General features: G+C 39.5%; 1 protein-coding gene across 1 annotated transcript in view; it reads left to right on the forward strand.

Moving 5' to 3' along the window:
- Positions 1 to 17,186, forward strand: part of ITPRID1 (ITPR interacting domain containing 1) — a 69,876-nt gene that overhangs the window by 9,696 nt on the left and 42,994 nt on the right. The window contains 7 exon segments of the mRNA XM_065883562.1: positions 4,617 to 4,668; positions 6,783 to 6,869; positions 8,290 to 8,492; positions 11,641 to 11,810; positions 11,812 to 11,926; positions 11,929 to 12,209; positions 17,015 to 17,069. Coding sequence (XP_065739634.1) covers positions 4,617 to 4,668; positions 6,783 to 6,869; positions 8,290 to 8,492; positions 11,641 to 11,810; positions 11,812 to 11,926; positions 11,929 to 12,209; positions 17,015 to 17,069 — 963 coding nt within the window.

Below are 17,186 nucleotides of genomic sequence, written 5' to 3' on the forward strand. Positions count from 1 at the left end.
AAAAGGGAATCAGAACTGGCGTTTTAACCCATGCAATGGGATGTATTGAGTAGAGCAGGGAATTTTCTTTTTTTCTCACTTTAATTTTCCTTCAGACCAACCCTTAGGAAACTTGAGGATAGGAGAACTTGAATTTTTTCTTTCTTTCTTTGTTCCCTCAATGCTTTTAGAGAGTAAAATCTGGCTTTAAAAACCTAATAAGAGTGCTATCTTGGGAGGACAAAGAAATGGAGAAAATATCAGAGCCAAGCACCCAGAGAAGCCAGTGTGGATTTGAGCAGGCTTAGCAGGCAGGCTTATGTGGTGAACACAGGTGCATCTGTAAGGGTCCCACCTTCTACCTGAAGAAGCTTGGGGAAATCTGGGGTAACAGGAGCAGTTTGTTTGTCCCATGATGGCATTCTCTAGGTGTCAAATTTGTGCTCTGATCAGAGGTCACAGACTTAAATGCTTCTGTGAGCCAGGCAGGTGAGTGCTAATGAACCAGGCAGGCGGGGAGACTGCAGAGAATTGCAGGGAGCATCACCTCCAGCAGATGTTGCCCTGAAGAGACCTGAGCCAGGGCTGCTGGATCTTCTGGGTTTTAACAAAAGCCTGGGAATACCAATGCTGCTGAGAACTGGGCTACCAGCTTCAGGTTCATTATTGAAAACAGGCAAAGAAGCAAGGGCCTGACCCTGACCGGGTTGTCCTCAGGTTCCAGGAAGTTTACCTTACAAATTAACAAAGTGGAAAAAAAAAAAAAAAAGCTAAAGTAAAACCAAAGAAAACTCCAACAGGCAAGGAATAATAGTTTCACACTGTCCTGTGCAAGACTCAACTGTCAGCGTCCAACACTGGGAAGGCCAGTTCCTGTTTCCACAGTCATCAGGAAGTAAACACGTAGTAATGCTAAAAATGCCCCTTGGTCTCCCAGGACTCAGGGTGTCCAGGGAGTGAAAAATGGAAATGAAGCAGTGAAGCTAATTGATTTTTGATAATTATATTACAATTTTAAAAATCAGGCTTGTCTTGTGAGTTTCAAAAATTATATCGATTTTCCCTGGCTTCATTTTCTCCAGAATCTAAGCTTGGCAGCAGAGAAGGCTATGTGTCTGAATATATTGGATAGAGATAGATATTTGTGTCATTTTAAACAAGATCAAAAAGAAAGAGTATAAAGAGTCTAACAAAAGATGTAAAAGCTATATCTGTATATCAGTAAGTGCGAGATTCAGGTGAGGGGGGTCAAACATCCTGCCCAGCCCCTAGCTGTCAGCGACGGCTGGGCCTTACAGGGCCCGCTGATGCTAAAACTGTGTAAGGCTTTCATGTGTGTCATCAGACCAGAAAACAGCGCTTCGGTGAACTAGCCAGGTCCACTTTGCACGTTCCTTAGAAAATATGTTTCTTTCAGGGGCTTCTTTTCCCCTTTGGGGCTGCCCTTGGTTTCTTGGCAACCAGATTGCTCCTGAACCTGGACTGCAGAGCTGCAGCGTGTGTGGTCCGTGGAATGTGGCTACTAGATCTGTGTGGGCACTAGAATCTCATGAAGAAGCCCTGAGTGAAGGGATGTGGAATTTTTATGGATGACTTGGATGTTCTGTGGGGCTAGGGTCTTTGAAAACTCAACAAGGCTGAGCTAACTCTTTTCATCAGTATCTGAAAATGGTTCATTTCCTGTCTGACAGTTTGAGCAATTCACTGTGGCCATAATGCCAGACCCCTGGGCTGGACGTATACATCCGTTCACATGTTCTAGGAAATGCAGAGCAATAGCAGACAACCAGAAAAGACTGAGGCAGTGGCAAGAGTGGCGGTACTGGCAGAATATGAAGCCAAATGTCCTAGAACCCCAGAGTATTTTATGCAAGAGCTGCTCAGAAATTCCAGAATTCTCTGGATGAGCTAACTAGGCACAAATGGAGCCTGCCTTTGTGAGGTACATGCAGAGCAATAGATGGAGATGGTGGGGGCAGGGAGAAATAGACAAAAAATTGCTGAAAATGATAAATATTTATTTTAACCTTCCATTTTGGGCAACCTATTATTTAATTCATCAAGTCATTACAACATGACTGCCAAAATATTATACTGTGCTGGCATCTATAACATGATTAATAAAGTGGCAAATAGGCTTTCTCCCATGTGACAACTTTAATCAATTGGCATTGGCTTTATGATTTGAGGTTTGAGACTGAGTTCAGTGAGCAAGAGTGCTGCAGTGGATTAGCAATGCCTGCCTAGGTGAGCGATTTGGTGTTGAATAGATGAGTTTTTCAAACTCTGGATTGTGGAGGTGACTGACAGAGTAAAGGAAGAGCTAAATGGGAGACCACTCTGCCCAGAACAGCACTCCTTTTATCTATTTAAATTACTAGAAATTTGCAAAAGAATTCTTCACTAAAACCCATAGTTTTAAAACTACTGAGGTAATGGGCAAAAGACTGGAGTTTGGATTCTAAGCTAATTTCTAAATTGGTGCATAAGTTTGAGTCAGATATTTTAACTTACATGAGTAACTGTCACCAGATATCACATAGCACATTTAATAAATGTCACATTTGTATCATAATAATGGTCATTCACCTTGATATTCCATCCTTGGTAGTGGCTCCCTATAATGTTCTATGAAGCAGTTTATTCTAAACTCATAGTTTATTCTAAACAAAGGGTGAAGTTTGTTTATTCAAAAAAAAAAGAACCACTCATGAAGTTTACTCTACACAAAGAATGGCATAAAAGCTTCATCTCATTCAATTCCTGACAATTTTGAGAGCCTATCTAGGCTGTATGAGAAAGTGGTGTAATTGATTAATGATGTCTGCTATGAGAGTGAGATTGAGAGTGGTAGCATGGTGATATATATACTTTATTTTTAAACCTTTATCATAGATTAATATATTTTTCACCCTATATAGCTCTTGTGGTGACAGAATTCCATTTGTTTTGTAGGGCAGAACTTACTGTATCTGTTTTCTCATTACCTTTTAAAATTGTAGTTATGTATTTCGGACTTAATTAAGAATCCACTATTTGCTCACACCTCAGTAATATACCTCTAGTCTTTATCTTTCTAGACCAGTTGCCCTTTTCCATTCGGCAGGGTCACTGAACCTTAAAAAAAAACAGCTGAAAACTATGAGTATTCTTATCTTCACCCTCAAAATTTGGTATTCAGAGACAAGTTCCCAGACACCTTGAGATCTATTCAGAGACCCCTTACCCAGAGAGGAACTCTGGCTCCAGACTGAAGAGCCCTTTATTATTTTCCTTTTTTATATATGTTTCAATCATTTAAGCTTGTTTTTCCAAAATCTCTCCCAACCTGTGTTATATTTCTTATGGTGAAGAACTTTACATTCTCATAGAAGTGCTGGGTGGTAATACTTCCAGTTTGATACATGTCCCACATTTGCGCCCAGGAGAGCCACAGTGAGAGGAAATTGGAAGCCCTGGGGATGGAGTGGGGGACTTCTGAGGAACTGCCTGTCTTCTGAACACTTCCTTCTGCAGATGTCTACTGCAGCGTTACTTCACAACACAGGTTCTGAGTACCGCTTCCGCCCCTGAATAGGCCTCTCTGACATCCAATATGTAGCTCTTCTATTCTGTCCTCAGCACCACTAACCAGGCAAATGGACTTTCAGCATCGTCCTTCTCACATTTACTTGTTTGCTCAAAAACTTTTTATTGTTTTCCATGTCCTAACACGTACATAATAAACTCTGCTTTCCAGCTTTCGAATAAGCGACAAGACAATCTGTTGACAGCGTAGTGTCTTGAAACAACAGCAACAAATAAAAATAAGCTGTGGCATCCTACTGGCCGTGGGAAATTTATTTACTCTGAGCCTCAATTTATTTCTCTTAAGTGGGCATGAATGACACCTATTTCACGGATAAACGGATTGTGCATGGAACGTACTTAGCACATAGCCTCACACAAACTCAATGTTAAATAAATGGTAACTATTATTGTTACAATCAATAATAAATGTAATGATAAATTCTTGGATCTGCTACTTCTGACTGTGTGGTCATGGGCTCATTACTCAACTTCTGTGAGTCTCAGTTTCCTTACCTGAAAAATAAGAATAGGTCCTAAATTATAAGACTGTTGTAAGGATTAGGTGATACAAATGAATGGAAACTGCTCTGTGCATGCTGGGTTCTTCATGTATTCTTTTGCCTGTCCCCATCCTTGCTCCTCAACCTTTTGTACCAGGAGAGAGTATTCCACAATGCCTTGTGATCTAATCAGCCTAGCCCTGTCACTGTGCTTGGCACTTGCTATAGACACTCTTCTTTCATAATGACACCTCTTTTCCATTTATCAAATTCTCCCCATTCTTAAAAATCCAAGACAAGTACTGTTTCCTCCATGAAATCTTTGCTGACTGCTTCATTTGCCACTGACTTCCCCCTTCACTGAGTAAGTACCACATTTCTTCAAGTGCTTGTCACACAATTTAGCCATTAATTACATTCTGTCTTGTTCACTACAGAGATGCCTTTTATCTCAGGCTGATACAGTCTTGGATATGGAAATCAATGCCATGTTGGTTTGTTTGAAGGTGAGAAAACCTTCCTTTAGAAAAAAAGGAAATTAAGCTCATCTCCTCTTTTTTGTTGCAGTTCCTTTTCATGAGCAAGGAATGGTTCAAATGACTGTGAAAGACTACACGAGGTAGGTGACAGAGTCACTGTTATTTCACTGCAGGATTTTACAGCCACGTCTTTCATAAATGAAGTGGAAGTGAGGAGGTCTCTTTATAATGCCATGGATCTTGGGATCTTGTCACTGGTTTAGCCAGAGTGCCTAAACCATTTGTACCAGCCTCGAGAGAGATAGAGGTTCTGTAATTGTCATAAAGGAGTGTGCAGGTTAACTCAGCAAATGCTGGCTTGGGGGGAGTTTAATTACAGCATCCACGTAAATGGTATTCTACTAAAATTCAGCTATTCATGAGGACCTGTGCATAAAGTAGTTACATTCATTATTTTCATATTGTCCGTTATTATCACGCTATTTGCTGGACAAGAATGCCAACAGTTTCCAATGTTAGGAGTTTAATTAAAGCATCTGTGTAAATGGTATTCTACTAAAATCCAGCTATTCATGAGGACCTGTTCATAAAGTAGTTACATCCGTGTTTCCATATTGTCCATTATTATCATGATATTTGCTGGACAAGAATGCCTACGGTTTCCACTGTTAGGTAGAAAGCATTTTGAGTGTCCCTAATATGAGGAGAGAGACTAGGTCCCAAAGGGGTCTCAACAGCAGCAGGAACATCACCTGGCAACTTAGTAGAACTGCAAGTTTCCAAGCCTCACCCCAGTCACATCACATCAGAAAATCTGGACGTAGGGATCAGAAATCTGTGTTTTTGCAAGCCCTTCAAATATTCTGAGGCCCACTCTAGTATAAGAACCACCGGAACAGACAGTGTGCTTTTGGGGCTTGGGAACTCTGCTTCCCACGCTCTATTCACTCTTGCCTTCTCCGGATAATTCGAACTTGTCGAAAACCAAACGTTCAACACTGTATCCCTCTACCTCCTACCGATTCACACCTAAAATGCTACTTTGGCATAGTTTTTCCCTCTTAGAAGATTAGATGTTTTTGCTACTCACAGAATCATAGAGGCGTGGGGACCACAGAAATCTCTCAGGCAACTCGTTTTGTTGAAGAGGAAAATGACAAGTTAAGGTCAGTGACTCACCCATGCTCCTACAGCTTGATTGGAATTGTGACTGTACGTGGACTATCCTGGATCCAAGGTCAGGGCAGTTTCTAGGTAGCTCTGCTGAACATTATAAAATAAAGTGTGAATCTCAAACACAGAGTGAAACAAAAATTATGGCAAACCTAATGCAAACTGAGGGGAGGCAGTAAGTGAAAGGTATCTTCTTCCCGCCTTCCAAGGCTCTCAGCCAGCTCAGTCATCTGCTAAAAGAGAATCTTTATTATTGAGAAACGTGCATTTTCTCGGCCTTAATACAGAGAAGCAATTAAACAAAGAAGAGGTGGGGCCCAGCTCTTCTTACCAAATGTGGACCAAAATAACTTGGTCTCCTTGGGAGAATTGATATCAACATTGTATTCTTTGATAAATTCCAATTTTGTGCCCACTTGCTGTTATATTTGATGAGGCTAGATATGTTATGGTATATCTGAGCCACATAAAAGTGAACTATATTATAACAGGGTTCCATTCTGTTTGGAAACCCTTTCAAATGACTTGCATTGCAGGCCTATCTGCAGAGAGAGATGCTCGTTTTTTTTTGCCTTTGCCATAAGAAAGGAGTTTGTTAGTGTTGCATATGGATGACCACAGGAGACAGCACTTAGAGAGTGTTAACCATGCAGTGTGAAACCCTCCACCACTCCGAGAATTCATGCAGTTGCTTCAGTGGTTGCTTGCTCTACCTCTTTCATCACATAATTTTAACTTTTTCCTGAAAGTTGGTGCCTAGCAAAGCTGTATTCCTGAAAGGTTCCCCGATGATTTGCCATCTGTCCAAAGTGAGACATTCTGTCACCTTTATAATGAGCACTTGTGGGCACCTAACACTTAAATTCCTACGCCTTCTGTAACACAACGCTCTTGAAGAGAGGAGCAGTTCCTCTGCTGCATACACTCTCTTCTTCAAAGGTGTGGCCACTACGAGATTATTAGAAATAAAGGGGAAATGCAAATGTTTGCTCTGGAAGGGAAAGAGTCACAGTGACCTCCCGGGGCACTATCTAAATCAACACATCTCATCGTTGGTATTTCCCCCCTCCCCCGACTGCAGATCTCTGCATCAGTGTTTAGAAACTCCCACTCTCTCCAGAGGGACCAGTTTCAACTCTGGCCATTCTGCTGCAAGTATACCACAAAGGTACGTGATTTCCAGGCACTTTTCATCCAGAAGAATCATTCTCTTCAGCGATGGATTTCATGAAATTACAAATAGGCACTTGAGAAATACTTGTTGAATGGATGGATGAGAGAATGAATAAAGGATTTCAGAACCCCAACTTGCAAGAACGATGTAAAAGATTCAGTGAAGGTGGACTAAATATCTGTCAATGGGGAAATGGCCAGTTAAACTATTGGCCCACCCACTTTATGGAATTCTATACAGTGATAAAAGGAATAGGTAGAGATAGCTATACTAACTTACAATGATCTTTAAGTCATATTTTAAGAGGAAAAAAATCAAGATGCAGAAAGATACATAGAATATGTTACTGCTTATGAAGCCAATAAGTGAAAACTAAAGCATATATGTAACTACATTAAAAAAAAATGTCTGGAAGGATACACATAAATTCAGTAGGAAGGCAGTCAGGATTTGCAGGGGTATTGGCCAAGGGGAGAGAGACCCTTATGTGGGACATTACAATTTTTAACAAAGTGAGTGTATTTTATGTCTTTCTTACCTGATTAAATATAGATTTTAAAAAGTAAATAATATTGAAAGTATTTTTAGTGACAGATCAATCAATAATTATATTCTTGGCCATGAGAATGTGAGCCATTAGAAAGCAGGACTATATTATTTTTGTTCTTTTTTGTGCCTTAGGTGCCTACCAGAGAGCCTAGAACATGACAGACGTTCAATAAATATTTGTGTAAATGGGTAGTCAGTGAGGGGGAAGTGAGCTGGTATATATAAATATAATTTCCACATAACTGCAGGGTATCATTTTAAGTGCCAGCACTGAATAAAACAAGTTGAAAACAGTACTTCTTGTTTCTCAGCCAAGTCCAAAAAACTACAGAACATATTTTAACCTCACCTAGGCACTTAAAGTCATTATATGTGAACATTAGTCCTGTAGTCTCCGTTTAGTGATATCCTCAACAAATCTGCGTGACTGGGGATGCCCCAGACTGATACTCTTTTTAAATATTCTTTTTTTTAGTCTACTGTTTTCAGGGTTGTTTTTTTTTTTTTCTTCTGTTTCATATTGCCATCAACTACCATTTTTTGTGGTTATCACTTCACTGCCTCTGGTTTTTGTCCCACAGTCTCCCTGCCATATCTAATTTAACACCTGCCTGTTGTGAAATGGAAAACCTGTTAAGTAAACTCATTTTAAAGTACAGACAAGCAGTCCCTGAGCGGGGGTGAAGGACTGTCCTTTTAGGAAGTATATATGAGCTCTAGGAAATGCACCATCTGTTTGTCTATTCAGATTCCTCCTTTACTCAATTTCTGGAAGATTGGGTGGGTGAGGTGACTAGGAAAAAAAATGGCTTTTGGTTAAGTGAACTGTTACTGGATAAAGATATTCATCATATTTTTACTGCAGCATTCCTGAATGGCTGGAATTTTGGGAAAAAGATCCAGTGGAGATTCTCTTGGATCTGGGGTTTGGTGCTGACGAGCCAGACATCTACACACGAGTCCCAGCCAGATTCCTGGGTTGTGACTCAGCAGCCAGAGGAATCAACATCCGTGTTTTCCTCGAAGCTCAAAAGCAGCGAATGGACATTGAGAACCCTAACTCGTGCAGTAAGTGAGGACCACGTGGCGTCAGAACCTCAGCAATGGCAATGAGCAGTCAGATGAGCCACGGTATTAGGAGGGATGGGCCAGGAGATCTGTGCAGTAGCAGTCAACCCCAGTATCTCAGTGGCTTCAAACAGAAACAAGTTTATGTCATGATCACTCTCCATGCCCACTGCAGATTGGTGTATATTTTGGGAGGAAGCAAGATCTGTTCCATGATGTTTTCCCTACCCATGGACTTGGCTCAGCTCTCTGGAACATCACTGGTTGTAAATGACAGGGAAAAGGTGGAAATAGAGAACCATACTTGGGTCTTAAAGCCTCCTGCTCAGAACTTACACATATCAAGTGTGCTCATTTCATTGTCCAAAATAAGTCATGTGGCCACACTTAACTCCAAAGGGGTGACAATGTGCAATCGTACAGCATGCCCAGAAGGAAGGCAATACTGGTGAACAGCACTAATGCGTACCATAGCCACATACCCAGAGGTCAGAGAAACCAGGATCTGCCAAGGCTTGTCATGAGTCACTAAGTGACACCTTAATTTTCTCATCTGTGAGGCTTAGAACACTGCTTATTTCCACCCCAAGCTGTAATTGGTAGTTATGAATCTGTCATATCTTCAGATTTGTGGAGTAACTGTGCTTAAATCTTACAGTTATCATGCATGCCGCAGTTTTTCTCCAACTGATGGTCAATGGAATACTTTTCTCTAGGACACTACTGAGGATATTCTTGGAGTATGTGTACTGTGCTCAAATAATTTGAGAGAAAGATGGCTTACCGTTAAACAGGTTTATTTACTGCAGGATTTGTTTAATACGCCGAGGTGCACTCTCAGTCTTCTAGAGGGGATGCAGTGCAGCGTTTTCAAAACCATTTCAGTACAGAACCTCTCTTAGAGGAGCATTAAAGAACATCTCCTCCGTGGAATAGAGTTTGCAGAATTCTGGACTGTGGAACATGCCAAAATTCTGTTAAATAGATTCTTCTAAATAAATAGATTCCCTGAAAGGAAAGTCAAGTGAGATGAAGTGTTTCTCTCAAACGAATATCAGGAACAGAGGTTTTACGTAGATTTTTCATTTCAGTTTCTGTTTCCCCTGCTTTCCTATGGGTGAAATGGGTCTCAGAAATCTCAGCAGTGACATTGTTTAAAAAGAGTATATGCAAAACTGAAGGTGTTGCAGTGTGATGTTTCTTTACCTTTAGAAGAAATTAATACCGTTCTTTGTTGTCTCCTCCAAGCCCCACAGAGGTGCAAAATCTTTGATCAGTTATTTATTTGGGGAGAATAATAACACCAATATCTGAGGAGTGATTGAGCAGATCTGTGAAGTAAACATTTCACAGATGAAATTGATACATGGGTTTTAGGGAAACCAGGAGTTGGCCCCGATCCTGTGGCTGCTGGCCCCCTCTTATTTCCACCACTTAGACCTGTGCTAATAGAGCACGGTAACTATTCTGACTCAACACTTACACTTTCAACTCAAGACAACTGAGAGAGTCAAGTGTAAAACAAGCAATAGTAAAATTAGTTGGTTGTCCCATAGACAGAATGGAAAAGTATGTCTCCTTCAAAGTCAGTACAAAACGTTCCAACTTGAAGGGATGAGAATCAGTTGGTTCATTGTTCAGTGTACCTCAAAGCAAAACAAACAAACAAAACCCCCCATCCAACACTTCACACTATTATGTTCTCTGAATTGCCTGAACCAATTAAATTGATAGGTTTTATGTTAGTCTAAGTATAAAAATCTGCTATAGAAAGGATACTAAGACAATCGTAAAAGTGGAACTGTGATTCAGTCATGCTCTTGAGCTTACAACTAAATTTAAGGGGGAAGCGTAGTCGGAATATTTCTGAAAACATCTGGAACCCAAGAGTTCCTCTAGGTCTTGACAGAATATCACAGTCCTCCATAAGACACCCATCACATTTTTTTGGAGTAGAATTATGAATGGTCAATATCTTCCACTTTCAGGTGAAGAAAACAGTTAGGCATAATGATTTGCTCATGGAGGAGTCTGTAGCATTGCTGTGATGATGCCAACAACAGGACAGAAGACAGCATCCTTCCACACCAATGGGCCTTTGGCCGTTGATGAGCTATGCAACCCTTCATGCTATCCCTGGGAGTGAGAGAAGGCTGTGTAATAAAAACAAAATGTTCTGTTTCCATTACTGTGGTTTTACTGTCTGGAGATACCAAAAATATTTTTTTACAATTTTTTCAAAGTGGCAATGCATCCCCAAAATAGCCCTTGCTACATTAGATCTCTCCCACATACTAATTAAGCCAATTCTTGCATATTGCCCGAATGAGTGAGGCGAGGTGGTTCAGAAAGACAAGTTGAGGAGCTGGTTTGTTTGGAAAGGTAAATGGGTTTTCACGTTAATGACTATCTTCTCTTGGAAGACTGAAGACAATACATTCCCTTCCTGAGTCACGCACACTTATTTTAACTGATATGTATGTAGCATTGTGTTTTTCACAACAGATGTGAGAGATATGTGAGACTGGTATTATTATCTCATTCTCCAGATGAAGAAACGGGCCATTTACTGTGTGCTAGGCACCGTGAATCTGTTAATTCGTTTACTTTGTGGTCACACTTTCAGTGACTGGTTGATCTGGGATTTGGATCCAGGCCTGCTGATTCCATATGTCATGATCTTTCCACACTCTCAGGTGAAGGGTATAGATGGATATGATGGAGGTGATGATGAGGATGATGACTGCCTCAAGCTATGGAAGAATGGAAGACTCTCCAAGCTCACTTCATATGAAAGAGCTGGGCTCACTCTTTGACATTTACTTTAACACATGACATTAATCTCAAGATTCAGCCTTGCCTATAGTTTTTATAGATTAACACATAAAGACTATATGAGTCAATATAGTCATGCATATTCAACTAACTATAAAAGGCATTCTCTTTCCCTATAATACAGTGATACCTTGTTATGTAGGGGAATCTCCTCCATAATAATCAATGGCACACACTAAGGAAAACTTGAGTTTCAGAAACTTAAAGTCCTTCCCATCTTGAAAATCACATGAGTTAACAAATCTCTTCAGTTTTTACCACATGAATGCAGTTTCGTTGAAACTAAAAATTGTGTGTTGCTTGTATTGTTCAGGCTGTTTCTAACAGCTGGAAATATTGGATCATGTGGCCAGTGCTTTCTCATCTTTGCTGAATGATGTCAACATCCTGCAGAACAAAGCTAAAGAGGAAGATGAAGGAAAAAGTGTGCAAAGAACCTCAGTGAGTGAAGCCAAAGAGCATCGAAGAAGAATGGGTGAACTTTTTTAGGATAGGTTCAAAGCAGAACACTAGAAGGGATTATAGCCTGGGAGCATCACAGTCATTGAAGATGAGAAGCAAATTTTCCATCGTCTCTGCAGAAGCAGGGTGTGGAGCAGAGTTGCCATGACAAACACACACGACCACAGTCATTTGTCTCTTTCAGCAGAGCACTGGTCTCTCCAGGCCTGTGATGACTTGACACCTTGTGATCCTCCCCAAGCTCTTCTGAGCAAGCAGTGTCCTCACTCATCCATGCCGGCCAAGCAGGCTCCTCCTTCCTGTGTGTCTGAGGGGTTAGTCAAGGACAGAACTCCAAAGGAGAACTCACTTCAGACTAACAAACTCAAGAGCTTGTCTTGTCTTGCAGGCAAAGCACCAGACTCCTTCGAAATGGAAGAGGTCAGTGTACTCAACTTCTAAGGGAAGTATCTCCCACCAAGGCATCTTTTGCCTTCCACCCCTCATTTAACCCCTTCATCTTTCAGCCCTTCAGCATTACATCTTATTCCAAACTTCTGTTTAATCTAGGACATTTAAGGTCATTCTAGTTACTTCAGTCAGAACTAAACTAGTATGAAGCCAGCCTTTGCTTTCTCCCATTTCTTTTCCTTTTTTTGCTCACAACTGAATCCACAGGTTATTTTTCACTTTGCTTTTCCTCAGTGTTTTATTATGCATCTCAGTATACTTTCATCTACTCTCTAACTTTTCATGTTTCACCTTCTTTGAGGGTCAGTTCAACTACTTCCCACTAAGTGAAGCTAGCGCACCACTCTTCCTCTGTATTCTCGTAGCCTTGGCATGGAGAGCTTGTTACAGTAAAGATTGCGTGTGTGTGTGTGTGTTGACAGCACCTCCCCAGCTGGACTGTCAGCTCCTTGAGGATTAGATTTTATCCTCAAGGGAATATGTCTTGGGAATATTTCCCTTGCAACACCTAATGCAGGGCCTTGGACAAAAAAAGTAGGGACTTGGGTTTGATAGCATTTTATTTGCTTGCTTGCTTTGGGATTTAGTGATACTCACATAGCTTGACCTCCATTTCACACATATTCTTTGCCTCTTCATCCCACCTTCATTCACACATGCTAATTTTCATTGTCATTTAGATGGCACACCCAACTGTACTTCAAAGTCTTTTTTAAAAATATATACACATTTTCACTCATCTCTTTTATTCTTTAATTACAGAGAAAGTATAGAAGAGCAAGGCTTTTTCCCCCTTTTCATGTAAATTGTTTAGAAGTCGGGTAGGATATGTATATGCCAATCCCAAGGTCAGGCCACTCTCTTTCGAGCCCTCTACAGGTGAGACACTCTACATGTCAGCCCACTACATGTGAGATACTCTACATGTGAGCCCACTACATGTGAGGCTCTGGGACACAGACTCTGCCCTCAAGGTAACCACAGTGTAGTGGCAGGGATAAGCACAAAAACCAATAACGTGGTAGGGAGAGTGACAGCTATGCTGATAAACTTTCATGTCACTAAAGAGACAAGTTTGGATATCTGGGGAGTAAGAAAAGGGGCTCTTAATCAGCCAGGGGGCTGAGACAGTCAAGGAAATCGTAGGATGTTAAAGCTTAACAATAACTTTAAAAGAAGTCTAAGAATGCCTATTGGTAGGTCTCCCCATCCCACAAAGAGATAAAAACTGCCTCAAAATATATAGCGGTTAATGATCCTAATATCTATGTGTATATGTTTTGTATGCATATGTATTATGTCAAAGATGATTTTAAGAACCTTAAAATATTAATCTGACTTAAAACAGTAGCATAAAAATGAATAAAAATTATAAATGGAGAAAAAACAGAGCTTTGGTCAAGTGCCGTGATTTGAATACAATCGCAGGTGGCACTAAAAAAGCGCATTTTCTTTTATTTAATCTTGTAAAAATTAATTACCAAACTAATAGTTAAATTACTATAAAGACAATCTGCAAGTCATTATTCAGTCTGCTGTCTATTTCCTAGGATCCAAACAGGAAATTCACCAAACTCCAGCCTGTTGACAAGCCTCATTAGACTCCACGGTCCCCTTACTAAGCTTCTTCTGCATCAAACTATGCTGACTTAGAGGAGAACAAAGTTCCTTGTATGTCATCTATATGTGAGAGTACAGGGAGAGATAAATATCATCATATTCAACATAAAGAGCTAAGAAAAGAATGTTAGTCCTTGCATGGCAAACTTTCAAATATTCTTACATGACAATTATTCAAGGAAAAGCAATACGTATTAGTATATATAGGTGTGGTAAGGGAGAACACACTCAGACACCAAAAATTAAAATAAAAGTAAAAACCTCGGGCTTCCCTGGTGGCACAGTGGCTGAGAGTCCGCCTGCCGATGCAGGGGACGCAAGTTCGTGCCCCGGTCCGGGAAGATCCCACATGCCGCGGAGCGGCTGGGCCCGTGAGCCATGGCCGCTGAGCCTGCGCATCCGGAGCCTGTGCTCCGCAACGGGAGAGGCTACAACAGTGAGAGGCCCGCGTACCACAAAAAAAAAAAAAAAAAGTAAAAACCTCACGTTTTGTGGCACATAGTGGGAACTTGGTAAATATTCATAAAAGAGTAAATTAATATTAGAAGTATTTGATAATTTAATCTGTGAGTGGCTTCCATATAAAAACAAAATATTCTGTTGAACTTTGAAGCCAACTTTCTTTGTGGTGTTTCTTTAATATTTGCCCAGATTTGTGTAAGAGGCTATATGTATATATAAGGCAGAGAGAGCCTTCAAAATGATACTTTAAAACTCACAATTTGAATTTTGTTTTCTTTTCTTTTAATAAATTTATTTACTTATGTATTTATTTTTGGCTGCATTGGGTCTTTGTTGCTGCGCGTGGGCTTTCTCTAATTGTAGCGAGCGGGGACTGCTCTTCATTGTGGGCGCGGGCTTCTCATTGTGGTGGCTTCTCTTGTTGCGGAGCACGGGCTCTGGGAGCGGGGGCCTCAGAATTTGTGGCGCACGGGCTTAGGTGCTCCGCGGCATGTGGGATCTTCCCAGACGAGATCTCGTTAAATTCTTAACCACTGCACCACCAGGGAAGTCCCGAACTTTGTTTTCTTAAAAATGTATATTTAAAATATTAAATCTTCATCACACAGACTGGGAGAAAAATATTTCTTTCACTCAATACCAATGTATGAGTAAATGAAACTTGGGTAGGTTGTAGCTTAAACAAGAGCTAATGCCAGATTTAATAGTCATTTTTTAATGGCAAATTTAAAAATATAAGAAATGAAAACTATGTGTGAAATTGGCAGATTTTCATGGCAGTTAAAACATAAACCAATGTACTTAAATATCTACCTATCAGAATTTCAACTCTGATTGGCCAAATTCTGCCTCCAGATCACTCTATGATGTTTTCCCTAAAGTCCTACTAAAGGCTGAATATGGTAATATTTGGCTCACTTCTCAAAATTATGATTCCAACCAAGTTGTACATAGATTTTTAATGCAAAAATCAACATTTTTGTGTTTAATTTTACTGAGTTAAACTGAGTCTGTTCCTTTCTTTTTTTAATTCCCAAATATATTATGAGAATTTAATACTTATGAAACTTCTGTAACTGTAGACTCTCTTAGGGTGCTTCTTTGTATCTACAATATAACGTCTTTAACCTTCCCTCTGGCTTACATACAAGGCCCCTGCTCTCTGGAACTCCTATGTAAGAATGTTACCCATAGTATTAAACAATGCCAGTCAGCATCTTGTTTGGGTGAGAAATGTTTCAAACGTTATAATTCTTTCTTTTTTTTTTTTTAATAACTTGGGCCCAGGTGGAATAACCCAGGAATACACCTGGTTTCCATTTTACATTATTGGGAGTTTTTTGTTTTTCTTTTTTTTAATAGATGAATAGGTACTTTACATTGCACTAAGTGGATTTTTCTCCAGGATAACAGTCACAGAGAAAAAATTTACTTATTATACTGAAAAATTTATATGGTGCACACTGGTTTGAGTTACAAAACCAGTAAAAATAATGTTAAGAAGTATGTCTAATCAATTACAAGTATAAAGTACCTTCTGTGAAAAAAGAGATGAAGGATTAAAAAGAGGGAATAAATATTTCTTCTTACATTGCTGAGCTATATCCTCATAGTCCTCTGTTTATTCCTGGGTTAAAGGTAATTTTTGGCCGTATGTACCACAATGCTTAAAATGTTTTCATCCTTTGATTCAGCCTTCAATATTCAGACATGAATCCCAAATAAATAATATGACATGTAGAAATAGATTTATGTACAAAGATACTCATCTCAGCATCATTTCTATTTGCAAAATTTAGAAAACTTTCCAACATTAGGAGAATCATTAAGTAAATTAATGTACCTTCAAAATATGGCCTATTGTGCACTCATTGAAGATGGCGTTTTCCAAGAAATTTTATGATATGGGGAAAAAAGGTCCCTCCAAATTTTGAGATGAAAATTTGACTACGTTACTATATCCAGAATTAATGTATTAAAAGAAAACCTGCAAAGACATGCTCCAAAATAATAACAGTAACCATTTTCCTACCTTATTTAACTTTTTATATTTATCAAGTTTCTATAGAAAGCTGTTATTATTTTTAAAGAAATAATTATTATTTTGTTTTAACAATAATTTTATTCTCATTAATAGGGTAATATTCATTAATTTCTTAAAAGAATTTTTTAAATAAACTCTACTCTCTCAATTTGAAAATCAAATGTTCTTTGAGCTTTCTAAGCTTTATATAGCAACTGAGTTAAGAAATTTCCTGAATTGCTCTCCACAAATTTACCAAGTTGTAAATAAATCCCTTAGAGAGCTAAAATTAAATATGGGAAATAACTTGCTTGCTCCAAATATAGTTAAAGCTCTTTAGGAACAAAAGAAATATTTCTAGGTTAATAGTAATAATATTATTTAAGTTTAGTTCAAATGCCACATTTTCCAGGCAGGGCCTCTATTCCTTCCACCCAGAAGTGATCTTTCCCTTTCCCTCTTCTTAACTCCCTTAGTTCTTTGAATCTTTGTTATGAGTGCCTTGTACATACCTCCTGCCTGCCACAGACTGTTAGCTCTCTGAGTTCAGAAATCATGTTTAATCCTCTTGGCAGTAGCCAGTAGGTATTCATTATATGTTGATTAAATAAATGAAGTGAATTTATTATGAAAGCGTTTCTAATGAGACTGATGCACTTTGGTGTCTCAGGTCCAGAGCTTTGAAGAGGCTGGTAATCCTCTTGACATGACCTCAGGAACTGTAGGTAAGAATTCATCAAGGTGTACAATTTCATCAATGGTCTTTCACAAAGAAAATGTCAATAACTAGTGCTCAATTTTCTTAATATGTAGAACTTAAATTATCTTCAAGAGATGCTATA

The sequence above is a fragment of the Phocoena phocoena genome, chromosome 9 (genome assembly GCF_963924675.1).
Source record: "Phocoena phocoena chromosome 9, mPhoPho1.1, whole genome shotgun sequence".
Taxonomy (NCBI): Eukaryota; Metazoa; Chordata; class Mammalia; order Artiodactyla; family Phocoenidae; genus Phocoena; species Phocoena phocoena.